Source organism: Bos mutus, chromosome 6, assembly GCF_027580195.1.
Source record: "Bos mutus isolate GX-2022 chromosome 6, NWIPB_WYAK_1.1, whole genome shotgun sequence".
NCBI classification, from domain to species: Eukaryota; Metazoa; Chordata; class Mammalia; order Artiodactyla; family Bovidae; genus Bos; species Bos mutus.
This window is the reverse complement of record NC_091622.1, coordinates 83,372,078-83,388,484: the sequence shown is the minus strand read 5'-3', so window position 1 is coordinate 83,388,484 and position 16,407 is coordinate 83,372,078. Positions and strand designations below refer to the sequence as shown.

The 16,407-nt window shown below is 36.6% G+C and overlaps 1 protein-coding gene across 1 annotated transcript in view; it reads left to right on the top strand.

The window, feature by feature from the left end:
* The window catches only part of UBA6 (ubiquitin like modifier activating enzyme 6), an 88,977-nt gene that overhangs the window by 39,376 nt on the left and 33,194 nt on the right, over nucleotides 1-16,407 (top strand). Inside the window, exons 9-15 of the mRNA XM_005892888.2 lie at nucleotides 1,131-1,254; nucleotides 6,862-6,965; nucleotides 8,211-8,273; nucleotides 9,131-9,207; nucleotides 9,675-9,741; nucleotides 11,892-12,035; nucleotides 16,198-16,265. Coding sequence (XP_005892950.1) covers nucleotides 1,131-1,254; nucleotides 6,862-6,965; nucleotides 8,211-8,273; nucleotides 9,131-9,207; nucleotides 9,675-9,741; nucleotides 11,892-12,035; nucleotides 16,198-16,265 — 647 coding nt within the window. The remainder of the gene's footprint in view (nucleotides 1-1,130; nucleotides 1,255-6,861; nucleotides 6,966-8,210; nucleotides 8,274-9,130; nucleotides 9,208-9,674; nucleotides 9,742-11,891; nucleotides 12,036-16,197; nucleotides 16,266-16,407) is intronic.

The window sequence follows — 16,407 nt, the reverse complement described above, 5'->3', positions numbered from 1 at the left end:
CCTGATATGCAGGACTATATACTATTTCTTTGATTTAAAGTGTTGCAGCTTTATACTGTTAATATCACTTTCCTAGCATTAAATTTCCATCCTTCATTCTTAGATTTCTTTGATTTTCAAACTTAGACTCATCTTTTATGTACACAGTCTTTCATGTTGTTGTTATTGTTGTTCAGTCAGTAAGTCATGTCTGACTCTTCATGACCCCATGGACCGCAGCACACCAGGCCTCCCTGTCCTTCAGTATTACCCAGAGTTTGCCCAGGTTCACGTCCACTGCATCAGTGATACTGTCCAACTATCTCATCTTCTGCTGCTCTCTTCTCCTCTTGCCCTCAATCTTTCCTAGCCTCAGGGTCTTTTCCAGTGAGTTGGCTTTTGGTATCAAGTGGCCAAAGTACTGGAGCTTCAGCTTCAGCATCAGTCCTTCTGATGAGTATTCAGGGTTGATTTCCTTTATGACTGACTGGTTTGATCTCATCAGTGTCCAAGGAACTCTCAAGAGTCTTCTGTAACACCACAATTTGAAAACATTAATTCTTTGGTGCTCAGCCTTCTCTGTGATTCAGCTCTCACATCCGCACATGTGAGACCATAGTTGTGACTGTACAGCCCCTTGTTGGCAAAGTGATGTCTTTGATTTTGAATATGCTGTCTAGGTTTGTCATTGCTTTCCTTCTAAGAAACCATTGTCTTCTAATTTCATGGCTGCAGTCACCATTCACAGTGATTGTGGAGCCCAAGAAGAGAAAATCTGTCACTGCTTCTACTTTTCCCCCTTCTATTTGCCATGAAGTGATGAGTCTTTCATAAATGACTTTAAAACTTGAATTCAGTCACTTTGAGTATTTTTTATAAATCACAGGAATCCTTGAATTTGTGAAATATTTGAACTGCTTGTGATATATATTTCTGCTGAACCAAGAAGTTATAAACATTCATAAAAAATGATACGGCTGTCACTGTTTTGTGACAGTTCTTTAAATATTTGTGTTTATGATGGAAGGAGAGGAATGGCTTGCAATTTTGGTTGTTTTGAGAATTTTATGACAACATGGTCCTTTTTATGTGAGATTTGGAATTTGTATAAAAAAGGACTATGTGAACTTGTTTTTGCTCTTTATTTCTAGGCTAATCCTGGCATTGTCACTTGCCTTGAAAATCATCCTCACAAACTTGAAACAGGACAGTTCCTAACATTTCGAGAAATTAATGGAATGACAGGCTTAAATGGATCCACACAACAAATAACTGGTAAGTTTATGTTTATTAATTTGTTTATACTTATTCATTATTGAGTGCATTTATAGTTCAGAACTCTACTTTTTGAGAACACACCATCAACTCAAAAGGGGTGATCCAGTTCTTCACCTTAAGACATTCAGTCCAACTTGTTGTTTAGTTGCTCAGTCATGTGCAACTCTTTGCAACCCCATGAACTGCAGCACACTAGGCTTCCCTGTCCTTCATCATCTCCTTGAGCTTGCTCAAACTTATGTCCATTGAGTTGGTGATGCCATCCAACCATCTCGTCCTCTGTCGACACTTCTCCTGCCTTCAATCTTTCCCAGTGTCAGGGTCTTTTCTAATGAGTCAATGCTTCACATCAGGTAGCCATGTATTGGAGCTTCAGCTTCAGCATCAGTTCTTCCAATGAATATTCAAGGTTGATTTCCTTTTGGATTGACTGGTTTGATCTCCTTGCAGTCCAAGGGACTCTCAAGAGTCTTGTCCGACACGACAGTTCAGAAGCCTCAATTCTTTGGCGTTCAGCTTTCTTTATAGTCCAACTCTCACATGCATACATGACTACTGGAAAAAACCTAGCTTTGACTGTATGGACCATTGTCAGCAAAGTAATCTTTCTGCTTTTTAACGTGCTGTCTAGGTCTGTCATAACTTTTCTTCCAAGGAACAAGCGTCTTTTAATATCATGGCTTCAGTCACCACCTGCAGTGATTTTGGAGCCCAAGAAAACAAAGTCTGTCACTGTTCCCATTGTTTTCCCATCTATTTGCCATGAAGTAATGGGACTGGATGCCATGATGTTAGTTTTTTGGATGTTGAGTTTTTTTTCTTAATTATTTAATTGGAGGATAATTAGTTTACAATATTGTGATGATTTTGCCATCAGCCACAGGTAGATATCTACAGGTGCACATGTTTACCCTCATCCCAAACCCCCCACCCCATCCCTCTGGGTTGTCCCAGAGCACCAGCTTTGAATTCCCTGCTTCATGCATCAAACTTGCATTGGACGTCTGTTTTACGTATGGTAATATACATGTTTCAGTGCTTTTCTCTCAAATCTTCCCACCCTCGCCTTCTCCCACAGAGTCCAAAAGTCTGTTCTTTATATCTGTGTCTCGTTTGCTGCCTTGCATATAGGGTCGTTATTACTGTCTTTATAAATTCCATGTATATGTGTTAACATACAGTATTCGTGTTTCTCTTCCTGACTTACTTCACTCTGTATAATAGGCTCCAGTTTCATCCACCTCATTAGAACTGACTCAGATGCATTCCTTCTTATAGCTATGTAATATTTCATTGTGTATATGTACCACAACTTCATTATCCATTCGTCTGCCGGTGGACATTTAGGGAATACTTAGTGTTAAGCCAGCTTTTTCTCCCTCCTCTTTCACCTTCATCAAGAGGCTCTTTAATTCCTCTTTCCTCTCTGCCATAAGGGTGGTATCATCTGCGTATCTGAGGTGATTGATATTTCTCCCAACAATCTTGATTCCAGCTTGTGCTTCCTCCAATCCAGCATTTCACACAATGTAGTCTGCATATAACTTAAATAAGCAGGGTGACGACATACAGCCTTGATGTACTCCTTTCCCAATTTGTAACCAGTCCATTGTTCCATGTCTGGTTCTAACTATTGGTTCTTGACTTGCATACAGATTTCTCAGGAGGCAGGTAAGGTGGTCTGGTATTCCCATTTTTTAAGAATTTTCCACAGTTTATTGTTATCCGCACAATGTAAGGAGATACTAACATTAGGCAGTGGTGTTACAGAGAAAAGGCATTCTGAGAACTCTAACCTTAGCAAGGATCCCTGCCAGTTTTGGTGTAGCAGCAGTAGAGTTGGGGTATCTTGATTATAACTGGTTGTGTTCGCTTAGGAAGATGGTGATAAGAGTATTCTGTACAGAAGCAAGCAATAAGAAACAAGACAGAATTCAAGGAACTTACAGATATAGCAGCTCTACAGTGGGAGTTGAGATAGCAAGAGACATACTGTTATCTCATGGTAGATAAGTGAAGATTCTGACACCTTATTTATTCACACATTAGGGAGTGCAAAAAAGGGAGCAAATTTTGGAGAGAAGATGAGTGCAGTCTAGGCTGTTTAGGGGAAGTGACAGTGAAGTATTCAAGTGAAGATACTTTTTTGTTCAGTGACTTGGAAAAAAGGGATGAATGAATGTTAACTGCAGGCAGATTTGTGGACTTATTGGCAGGAAACTGAAGGAGTCTGTTTTGTTAGTAGACTAAGGTGAAATCATGACCCAAAGGAGAGATAAGGTGTCAAGGGCAGAGATCTGAAGAGAATAAACAGTTTTAAAAATCCAAAAGTTACCAGGTTTCATTTAAGGCCATTTGAAATTGAAGAGAATAAATTTATGGCATCATTAGTTTCATAGTTTATGATTTTCCTCCAGCCATGTGTAAAAGAGCTAAAGACATTGCTTTACATTGTGTAACTCACAGACAGCATGTTTACACCTGTTCAGCTGAGAGTGACTCAGTTTTATCTTTAGGGCATCTGAACATGTAATTATGTGATTAGTGTATAGACTGGTGGTAAACTGATTACCTTTTTTTCTTTTAATGACTACAAAAATGGATCCTTAGGGGAGAAAAAAGTCAGTCCCTGTTATGAGCTCTTCATAGCAAAACAATTTTGAATCTATTTTTAAGAGGCTTTGGTAATAAATCTATTGTATTTTGTTTCTCAGACTGTATCTAAATATGTAAAATATAGGTTCAGATTATTGATGTTAAAAATTTTGTGTCTATTTTTGCATAAATTGACTCAGTTATTTAAGAGTATCCTTTTTTGTTTTGGGGTCCATTCAGTGGTGGACTGTGGTGCTGGATCCAAATCTTGGGGCTATATTTATGAAAGGAGAAATCACTGGATAACAAGAAATGAAAATAAAGAAAACCCACATTTTGCATGAAAAATTCTTTGAGCAGAGAAAGAATATTTAAGTAGAGGAGCAATTGATAAGGCTTTTTGTCCCCTGATATTTATTAATTGATACTTTACTGCTTTAAAGTAATTTTCCTGTTACTTGAAAAGCATTTTTAAATGACTAAAATAGTATATGTTTATTCTTGATATAAATTGCTAACATCCAGTGGATCATTGAAAAAGCAAGAGAGTTCCAGAAAAACATCCTATTTCTGCTTTATTGACTATGCCAAAGCCTTTGACTGTGTGGGTCACAATAAACTGTGGAAAATTCTTCTTGAGATGGGAATACCAGACCACCTGACCTGCCTCTTGAGAAACCGACATGCAACAACAGACTGGTTCCAAATAAGAAAAGGAGTATGTCAAGGTTGTATATTGTCACCCTGCTTATTTAACTTCTATGCAGAGTACATCATGAGAACCGCTGGGCTGAAGGAAGCACAAGCTGGAATCAAGATCGCTGGGAGAAATACCAATAACCTCAGATATGCAGATGACACCACCCTTATGGCAGAAAGTGAAAAAGAACTAAAGAGCCTCTTGATGAAAGTGAAAGAAGAGAGTGAAAAAGTTGACTTAAAGCTCAACATTCAGAAAACTAAGATCCTGGCATCCGGTCCCATCACTTCATAGCAAATAGATGGGGAAACAGTGTCAGACTTTATTTTGGGGGGCTCCAAAATCACTGCAGATGGTGATTGCAGCCATGAAATTAAAAGACACTTACTCCTTGGAAGGAAAGTTATGACCAACCTAGATGGCATATTGAAAAGCAGAGACATTACTTTGCCAACAAAGGTCTGTCTAGTCAAGGCTATGGTTTTTCCAGTGGTCATGTATGGATGTGAGAGTTGGACTGTGAAGAAAGCTGAGCGCCGAAGAATAGATGCTTTTAAACTGTAGTGTTGGAGAAGGCTCTTGAGAGTCCCTTGGACTGCAAGGAGATGCAACCAGTCCATCCTAAAGGAGATCAGTCCTGGGTGTTCATTGGAAGGACTGATGCTAAAGTTGAAAGTCCAATACTTTGGCCACCTGATGCGAAGAGCTGACTCATTTGAAAAGACCCTGATGGCTGGGAAAGATTGAGAGCAGGAGGAGAAGCGGACGACAGAGGATGAAATGGTTGGATGGCATCACCGACTCAATGGACATGGGTTTGGGTGGACTCCGGTAGTTGGTTATGGACAGGGAGGCCTGGCGTGCTACGGTTCATGGGGTCACAAAGAATCGGACACACCTGAGCGACTGAATTGAACTCATTCTTTATACATGTGTGTGTGTATATATATGTGTGTATGTGTGTGTATATATATATATGTTTAAATAGAGTTAAAAATGAGTACTGTTTCAGACCTCTCCCCTCTACTCCAGAATTAACGGCAACTAAGTTCAATGTTTACTCTGCTGGTCTTTTCTGTCTAGTTAATATATAAGGCTTTTTTATTTAATTGAATTTTTGGAATAAGCAAATCATTCAAAAGAAAAAGAAGGCAGATGTTTACAATGAAAAACTTTACTGCCCACCTTTGGCTCCCTCTCATTCTTATCTGTTCATTCTTCTTAGTTTATTAGATGCCCTTCCAGGCTTTCCTTAGGCATTTTTACATACAAGGTAGCATCTTATGAATAGAAACCCTTTGCGTGTCCATTAAACTAAAGATCTCGATGGTCTTTTCATATCATTAGTGTAGAATAGTCTCCTCCTGTCCCCTTTATGGCTCATAGTATTTCATGGTCTCTTGAATATGGTATAGTATAATTTTGATTTGCATTTTATGTATTATGAATGAGGTTAAGTATCTTTTCTTAAGCTTTAGAGCTGTTTCATTTTCCTTTAATGTGAGTCACCTATCCTTTACCCATTTTCTTAATGAGTATTATTGATCATTTTCCCCCAAACTCCTAATATATGGGGCATATTTGCTAAGGGTTGTTTTTTTTTTTTTTAATATGAGTCACAAACGCTTTTTTGTAATGTGGAATTTGACTTTGTGATGGCTTTTACTGTGTGTATATGATGTGAAAGTTTTCTATTTTTTCTTAGATGTTTTTGAGTCATAATTAGAAATGCCTTCCTTACTGCAAAGTTTTAAAGAAATTTTTATCCCTTACTCTTATCTAATAATCTTTTTGACATTTAAAACTTATGTCCATTTGGAGTACTTCCCCACGTGACTTTTTTCCCAAAAAATTTATTGAGTCATCTTTTCTTTACTGGTTTGTGGTACCACCTTAATTTTGTCTTTTGCGGGTCTGTTACTGAATAATAAATCTTTCTGCCTTTCTATTCATGAGCCAGTATCACAGTTGTATTATTATCAACTATGTATATAACACATACCAGAATATTAATTATTGAGGCTTCATAAAGTATTTTAATACCTAATAATAAGCACCTCTCATTTCCTTTTTTCCTTCCAAGTTTTCTTGGGTGTTTTCATGTTTAAGTCCTTATATTCATATTGGAAAGATAATCTGTCTAGCTCCCCAACTTCCACCTACCCACACACCCCCTGAAATAGAAAAGATTTATACTGAAATCTTCTTAATTTTTTAAATTAGGAAAAATTAACATCTTTTTGATCATAAACTTTCAAATTAAATACTCATATCAGTAGATAATGGTTTTCTTTTTTCCCTTCTTGTAGTGGTATCACCATTTTCTTTTAGCATTGGTGATACTACAGAACTGGAACCTTATTTACATGGAGGCATAGCTATTCAAGTTAAGACTTCTAAAACATTCTGCTTTGTAAGTATTTTTTTTTCTTAAATATATTTCTTTACGGAAGAATGGCAAGAGAGAAAAAAAAAACAATAAAATTACTCGTTGAAGGGATTTTGTTTTTTAATCTGTACCCACTTTGAGGAAAATGAAATCAATGGAAATAAACCGACATTAACAAAAAAAATTCAGGGAGTTGATCATACTTCTTATAATTACTTCCTAAGACAGAAGATGTAACTAATATGTATTTGAAAAGTTTAACAAGCATTGATTCAGTATATATTTTGTTTTATTATTCAGTTACATTTTTAAAGCAGAAGAAATATTTCTTTTATTTATCATATTTGTTATTCCAGGTTTTTAGATTTTAATTTTTTGGGGTTTCACGAAGGTGTATGTTAGATATGTTAAATAATTCCTATAAACTGAGATTGAAAGGAAATGCATGTATCTGTTTAAAGAGAATGTAGAGACTACTTTTATCAAGGAATTAAGGAGCCTCTTGCTGAGAGGCTAACTTCTTAAATCCTTAGGCCACTTCTCATTATAAGTAGTCTAATATATCTCTTTTTTCTTGAAAGTTCTCAAGGTGTTGACTTGACTAACTTCTTTTCCAGAACAATTATTAACTGAAGTCCTCTGCAAGGTTTTGTTCAGCCCAGAGTTAGAGCAAAACAACAGATTAAAATACTGCATCTTGTCAAATCTGCCCCAGCATTGCTTCCTCTTCCTATTGTCCCTAGTTTTTAATTATGCTTCAACTTATGCCTCAATAAATTTAAGATTGGGTTTGGTGGGGTTTTTTTCAGAGGGGGTGGTTTATTGTCTTGTTTGTTGAGTTTTTTGGCCTTCGTGTGTTCTTTGCTCCACACAAAAAATTTTAACTGGGTAATATTCAAGTCTTGTCAGATATAACAAGTCTTGAAACTTGGTATCAGAAAACATATGGTAGCTCTTCGATTAAGATAATAGATTTTTCCGAGTGCACACACACATGTTTAAGTTTTCCAAATTTATTATGTGGAGTAGGTTGTCCAGTTGCATTTAACATTAAAAATATAAAGTGAGGTAGTAAGAAAATGAGTAACCAGGGAATGATAGCTACTTTACATTTCAGTTAAAACGTATTAGCCCAACCTTACTTATATCAGACCTCTTAGAAGGAGCCGTTGCTTTTAGTGTTCTGTGTCATTTATCAGGTAGTCACTTGCTTGCTCTGAAGTAATAGTGGATTTTTTTCTATTGTTTGTTTTGTTTTTTTTCTATTAGGAATCATTAGAGATGCAACTAAAACATCCAAAGTACCTTATTGTGGATTTTAGCAAACCTGAGGTAAACAAACACTGTAGATTTGAGAGACGCAGCGCAGTGGGGGATGGGAATGATAAGCAATTATAAATTTAAAACAGACCAACTATATATATGTGTGTATATATATATATATAGTGCAACTATATAGAGAGAGCCACTATATATATATTTATAGTGTGTGTGTGTGTGTGTGTATATACACATACACTTTTCTGTCAGATCATTAGCTTCTTTAAAAATAAAGGTTTTATTCATGTATCAGGCTGACTCCTAGATTAAAAATAGGATTTTATATAATGGAAAATGTTTGAATAATAAGGAAAAGGTTTTCTTTTATGATATGCCAGGTTTGATAGTTAAAAGGTGGTTTCATTAATTTATGCAAAGGTAATCTTATTAAGAGATTTTCTGAATCATGTAGAGTTTTATATAATATTTCTTCCTTAAAAATCTTGGAAGCATTTATTTTGCTTTTTGAAATCACTGGATCAGTTTTATATTGGTGAATGTATTTGTGATAAGTAAAGAATTATAATAACAGTTTCCAAATTTATAAATAATTGATAAGGAAAGAAAAAGGAATTCTCATACCAACATTTTGTTTCCTTTGTTTAGCTGATACTACTTTGTTTCATTGGATAACCTAATGAAAACTAGTCAAACAGCCTGGGATTAAAACTTGGATCTGTTACTTAACTATAGATTGAAGTCAAGTCCTTTAACTTCTCAAGCCTCAGCTTCCTCATCTGTTAAATAAAGATAATAGTAATAAGCTAATTTGTCTATTAAATTAAATAATGTCTTAAAAGTGTTAGCACAGTGCCTGACACATATTATACACTCAATAAATACTGACCAATTTTTAATGTTCTCAATAGGCACCTTTAGAGATTCACTTAGCCATGCTTGCCTTGGACCAGTTTCAGGAGAACTATAGTCGCAAGCCAAATATTGGGTAATGTTCTTTCTTTGAAACAACCTTTTTTCTTATTGTAATACTACTAGATACACCAAATTGTGTAAACACTTCTGACCTAGCCTGTTTTTCTCCTAGAAGTGGAAAGATCAATTTATAAAAATGGAGTTATACTAAATAAAATTTTTCCTATTTTGAAGTCTTCAAAAGCTACAACTTAAAAAAATCTGAGAACTATTGAATTATAAATCCATTATATAATTTTTACCTTCTACATATTGTTGTAAAAAGTTTTTGCTTTGTACATTTAAAACTAAATTCTTACTTATAAACTGTTCTTAAATGAGCCTGATTTTGAAGGAATGTATTTATAAACCAGCTGTCTTTAAAGTCAGTAAATACTTCGTGTTACATGGTTGGCAAAAGTCCAGTTTTTTAACATATTTCTTAAATTTCAATTAGCTATTGAGAAAATTGACATTGAGGTGCTTTATTTTGAATTCTAGGTGCCAACAAGATTCAGAAGAACTGTTGAAACTAGCAACATCTATAAGTGAAACCTTGGAAGAGAAGGTGAATATTCAGTTTGGGTGTCAAAAATTGTATAACATAGAAATTTTCTATATATTAATGTTCTCTTAGCCTTCAAATTCCAGTTTTGCTATTTATTGACTCTTTGACAGTAGGCAAGTTACTTGACATTAAATTCAACTTGAGTTTTTCAAACCTTTGCCTCTTTTAATTAGATCGTTTTCTTATTGATTGAGTTCTTTATATATAGAAATCAGTTTTTTATAAGATACACATTTTATAGGTATTCTCTTCCAGTCGGTGGGTTGTCTTTTCATGTTATTACAATGTCTTTCAAGGAACAGAAGTTTTTAATATTGATAAAGTTTAATTCATCAGTTTTTTCTTTTTTACGGTTTGTGCCTTTGTTAAGCCAAAATCACAAAGCTTTTCTCCTTTATTTTCTTCTAGAAGATTGATTGTGTTGTGAGTTTGTGTTTATAGACCTTGCACAGTGTACATCATTATACATTTTGAACTCATTGTGTACAGTTTTGTAAATTTATGAATTCATCTTTTTCTACCTTGTCAGGCATAGAACTAAGTTAATTTTTTGTATCAGAATATCCAGTAATTCTAGACTGTTTATTGAAAAGACAGTTTTTTCTTCATTGTTTTTTTGGCTTCTTTGTCAGAAATTCATTGACCACATATGTGCACGGCTCTTTCTGAATTCAGTATTGTCTTCCATTGGTTGTTTCTGTCTTTCTACTAGTACCATCCTTTCTTGACTACTGTAGCTTTTAAATAAGACTTGAAATCACATGTGCTCTCTGGTGCATTTCTCAGAAAGAAAGTGAAAGTGTTAGTCACTCTGTCATGTCCAACTCTTTGCAACCCCATGGAATGTAGCCTGTCTGATTTCTCTGTCCGTGGATTCTCCAGGCAAGAATAATGGAGTGGGTAGCCATTCCCTTCTCCAGGGGATCTTCCCGACTCAGGGATTGAACCCAGGTCTCCTGCATCTGCAGATCTGAACCACCAGGGAAGCATTTCTCAGAAGGAGTTTAGGATTAACAGTATTCCCCTCTAAATACACAAATAATGTTATTTCATGTAGAATTTCAAGAGATTAATTGATCCCTACTTGAATCTTAAATTAAGATTACAGTTACTGATATTGAAAGAATAAGAAGAGAAAGAGAAGCCAGAGCTCATGAAGAGATCTTTGTGATAAATAAGAAATTGTGCTAAAATAATAGCTCTAAAATCCAGATCTCCATTTTTTCCTTAAAAATACTAATAAATTATATTTTGAAAAACATCATCTTTAAGTATGATAATGAGAACTTTGTGATGAGTGGCCCTTAGATTAGTACGTAAAAGTGCCATTACTCTTGATTTTTTTTCTAAACTGCCTTTTCTTTTAAGATTTTTTTTTTTTTAGAGTTCTGTTTATTTATTTATTTTTGACTGTGCTGGGTCTTCTTTGCTGCGTGGGTTTTTCTCTAGTTACACCACATGGGGGCTACTCTGTAGTTGCAGTATGCAGGCTTCTCATCTTGGTAGCTTCCCTTGTTGCAGAATGCGGACTATCGAGGGTACACAGGCTTTAGCAGCTGCAACACGTGGGCTCAGTAGTTGCAGCTCCCAGGCTCTAGAGTACAGGCTCAACAGTTGTGATACACCAGCTTAGTTGCTTCTGTAAACTGCCTTTTCTAACAATACATTGCCTCATTTTGTTACTGTTTTACTTTTTATGTACCACTTAACGTAAAATGATAGCTCCTTACCCCTTCTTATCCTTGGACCATTTTATTTTTATTTATCTGGTTCAAGGTTTTACCATGTTTTTCATTAAAATGTGTCTTTAAAAATTCTGGCTAATTAACATCACAGAACTGTTCTCTAACAAGAACTATAAATGGTTGATAATCTAGTTAATTCTAAGTTGTTCCCTAGTGTAACGTGGAGAGTCAAAAAACAAAAATGCATGGGTACTGGTCAAGAAAAATACTGTTTAAGTTAACTGACATGCAGTTGGATCTTTTGTTATGAGATTGGGACTTTTTTTAGGATTTAAAAACTATTCTGGAAATTGAGTAGCTCTTTTAAAAGTTAAACTACAAATATTCTCACATCAAGTCATTGCAGTTTTGCATATACCATAAGAATACTATTAAAATTACTGTCTCTCGTGGCTTGTGTTTCAGCCTGAAGTAAATTATGACATCGTGCGTTGGCTTTCTTGGACTGCCCAAGGCTTTTTACCCCCACTTGCTGCAGCAGTAGGAGGCGTTGCCAGCCAAGAAGTACTGAAAGCTGTAACAGGGAAGTTTTCTCCTTTGTGCCAGTGGGTTAGTTCTCTATTTTAATATTTTTTATACTTAAGGCTGAATTCGTTACCCATATAAACACATTCTAAGTTACAACATAGTATTGATCAATATAAAAGCAAAAATATATTTTCATGCATGAATTGGGTGTGATGTGCGACCACAATTTAATTCTATAATAGAAACTGACAAGATCATTTGTTGAAGATATTGGTATTTAACCCAGAGTTGCATTCTAGGATGTATTTCTCTCGTTTGTGAGAGTAAGGGGGTGAATTTTCTCTCCTTTTATTTGATTTCCACTACTGTTCGCTTAGCAGTCATGCACTTTCAGGACTCTTGAATTGTCCCATGGAGTTACATTGGCATCATGAATCTTCAGATTCCCTAGCATCTAAGTATAAACTTCTAAAGGTAGAAAGCATAGGAATGATAAAAGTTTGAGAACTGTATAGCGTAAAAGCATCACAGGATGAAAAACCCTTGGTTTCTGTTATCAGAAAGAATAATTGGCAAGAGTGTATCAAAGGACGCTTTTCAGGCCCTTTATTTTTTGAAAAACTTTGAACATATTGTTTTTAAAAGTTTCAAATAGTTTTAATAATTAAAATTTGTAAATTTATAATTTAAATTTGACAAATGCTATTCAGTCAGTTCAGTTCAGTCTCTCAGTCGTGTCCGATTCTTTGTGACCGCATGAATCGCAGCACGCCAGGCCTCCCTGTCCATCACCAACTCCCGGAGTTCACTCAGACTCACGTCCATCGAGTCAGTGATGCCATCCAGCCATTTCATCCTCTGTCGTCCCCTTCTCCTCCTGCCCCCAATCCCTCCCAGCATCAGAGTCTTTTCCAGTGAGTTAACTCTTCACATGAGGTGGCCAAAGTACTGGAGTTTCAGCTTTAGCGTCAGTCCTTCCAAAGAAATCCCAGGGCTGATCTCCTTCAGAATGGGCTGGTTGGATCTCCTTGCAGTCCAAGGGACTCTCAAGAGTCTTCTCCAACACCACAGTTCAAAAGCATCAATTCTTCGGTGCTCAGCCTTCTTCACAGTCCAACTCTCACAACCATACATGACCACAGGAAAAACCATAGCCTTGACTAGACGAACCTTTGTTGGCAAAGTAATGTTTCTGCTTTTCAATATGCTATCTAGGTTGGTCATAACTTTCCTTCCAAGGAGTAAGCGTCTTTTAATTTCATGGCTGCAGTCACCATCTGTAGTGATTTTGGAGCCCAGAAAAATAAAGTCTGACACTGTTTCCCCATCTATTTCCCATGAAGTGGTGGGACCGGATGCCATGATCTTCGTTTTCTGAATGTTGAGCTTTAAACATCTTTTTCACTCTCCACTTTCACTTTCATCAAGAGGCTTTTTAGTTCCTCTTCACTTTCTGCCATAAGGGTGGTGTCATCTTTTAGCAGCATAAGAAATGTAAATTGTGTTTTTAACATAGAGTCTATCTTTAAATAAATAATCATTTATTCGTGTTCATAATCACGTTCAAATTAAGCCATCAGTTCAGTTCAGTTCAATCGCTCAGTCATGTCCGACTCTTTGCAAACCCATGAATCACAGCATGCCAGGCCTTCCTGTCCATCACCAACTCCCGGAGTTTACTCAGACTCATGTCCGTCAAGTTGGTGATGCCATCCAGCCATCTCATCCTCTGTTGTCCCCTTCTCCTCCTGCCCCCAATCCCTCCAGAATCAGGGTCTTTTCCAGTGAGTCAACTCTTCGCATGAGGTGGCCAAAGCACTGGAGTTTGAGCTTCAGCATCAGTCCCTCCAATGAACACCCAGGACTGATCTCCTTTAGTATGGACTGGTTGGATCTCTTTGCAGTCCAAGGGACTCTCAAGAGTCTTCTCCAACACCACAATTCAAAAGCATCAAGTCTTCAGCGCTCAGCTTTCTTCACATTCCAACTCTCACATCCATACATGACCACAGGAAAAACCATAGCCTTGACTAGACACACCTGTGTTGGTAATGTCTCTGCTTTTCAATATGCTATATAGGTTGGTCATAACTTCCCTTCCAGGGAGTAAGCGTCTTTTAATCTAATGGCTGCAGTCACCATCTGCAGTGTTTTTGGAGCCACCAAAAATAAAGTCTGACACTGTTTCCACTGTTTCCCCATCTATTTCCCATGAAGTGATGGGACCAGATGCCATGATCTTCGTTTTCTGAATGCTGAGTTTTAAGCCAACTTTTTCACTCTCCTCTTTCACTTTCATCAAGAGGCTTTTGAGTTCCTCTTCACTTTCTGCCATAAGGGTGGTGTCATCTGCATATCTGAGGTTATTGATATTTCTCCTGGCAATCTTGATTCCAGCTCCTGCTTCTTCCAGCCCAGTGTTTCTCATGATGTACTCTGCACATAAGTTAAATAAGCAGGGTGACAATATACAGCTTTGACGTACTCCTTTTCTTATTTGGAACCAGTCTGTTGTTGCATGTCCAGTTCTAACTGTTGCTTCCTGACCTGCATATAGGTTTTTCAAGGCAGGTCAGGTGGTCTGGTATTCCCATCTCTTGAAGAATTTTCCACAGTTTATTGTGATCCACACAGTCAAAGGCTTTGGCATAGTCGATAAAGCAGAAATAGATGTTTTTCTGGAACTCTCTTGCTTTTTCCATGATTCAGCGCATGTTGTCAGTTTGATCTCTAGGTCCTCTGCCTTTTCTAAAACCAGCTTGAACATCTGGAAGTTCACGGTTCATGTTATTGCTGAAGCCTGGCTTGGAAAATATTGAGCATTACTTTACTGGCGTGTGAGATGCGTGCAATTGTGCGGTAGTTTGAGCATTCTTTGGCATTGCCTTTCTTTGGGATTGGAATGAAAACTGACCTTTTCCTATCCTGTGGCCACTGCTGAGTTTTCCTGGCATATTGCTGGCATATTGAGTGCAGCACTTTCACAGCATCATCTTTTGCGATTTGAAATAGCTCAACTGGAATTCCATCACCTCCACTAGCTTTGTTTGTAGTGATGCTTTCTAAGGCCCACTTGACTTCACATTCCAGGATGTCTGGCTCTAGGTCAGTGATCACACCATCATGATTATCTGGGTTGTGAGGATCTTTTTTGTACAGTTCTTCTGTGTATTCTTGCCACCTCTTCTTAATATCTTTTGCTTCTGTTAGGTTCATACCATTTCTGTCCTTTATTGAGCCCATCTTTGCATGAAGTGTCCCTTGGTATCTCTAATTTTCTTGAAGAGATCTCTAGTCTTTCCCATTCTGTTGTTTCCCTCTATTTCTTTGCATTGATCACTGAGGAAGGGTTTTTTATCTCTTCTTGGTATTCTTTGGAAATCTGCATTCAGATGCTTATATCTTTCCTTTTCTCCTTTGCTTTTCGCTTCTCTTCTTTTCACAGCTATTAGTAAGGCCTCTTCAGACAGCCATTTTGCTTATTTGCGTTTCTTTCCCATGGGGATGGTCTTGATTCCTGTCTCTTGTACAGTGTCACAAACCTCAGTCCATAGTTCATCAGGCACTCTTGTCTATCAGATCTAGTCCCTTAAATCTATTTCTCACTTCCACTGTACAATAATAAGGGATTTGATTTAGGTCATACCTGAATGGTCTAATGGTTTTCCCCATTTTCTTCAATTTCAGTCTGAATTTGGCAATAAGGAGTTCATGATCTGAACCACAATCAGCTCCCGGTCTTGTTTTTGCTGACTGTATAGAGCTTCTCCATCTTTGGCTGCAAAGAATATAATCAATCTGATTTCGGTGTTGAACATCTGGTCAAGTTTTTTTCATTAACTTAAACAAATTCTGTCTGATGTTATTTTAGATGCTGAGATTGTGACTCCATAGATCACTTCCTCATAGTATATGTAGTAATTATAAGTGACAAAGAATATACCCAAGTTTGAAAATAGTACAGGATAGGTAGTTTCCTATCTTAAGAAATCAAATTATTTATTCAAATGTAATTGAAATTGAATGATGCTTCCTAAGTTTATGTAGTTATAGAAAATAGATTTGGAGGTGAAATTTCCTTTTAAGATTTAGATGTATCATCTGTAAGATGGCTAAAATGACCTGAATCAAATATTATCTTTTTATAATTCCTCCAGATTTAACCATACTAGAGAAGAGAATTACTTTTTCTAGCAGTTTAGTTTTCTACATAGTAAGCTGTGTTTTTATATTCTGCTTTAAGTTATACATTGAAGCAGCAGATCTTGTCGAATCCCTCAGCAAACCTGAACAACAAGAATTTCTCCCACGGTAATACTGACATTTTTTTGCTTTTTCCTTAGTTCTATATTTATAAGCAGCACCAAAATTAAAGAATTTTTGTATAAACATGGATTTGTTTTAGATGTGTTTTCTCCTAATTCACTCACTTCTGCAGTCTTTTCTCCTCTAC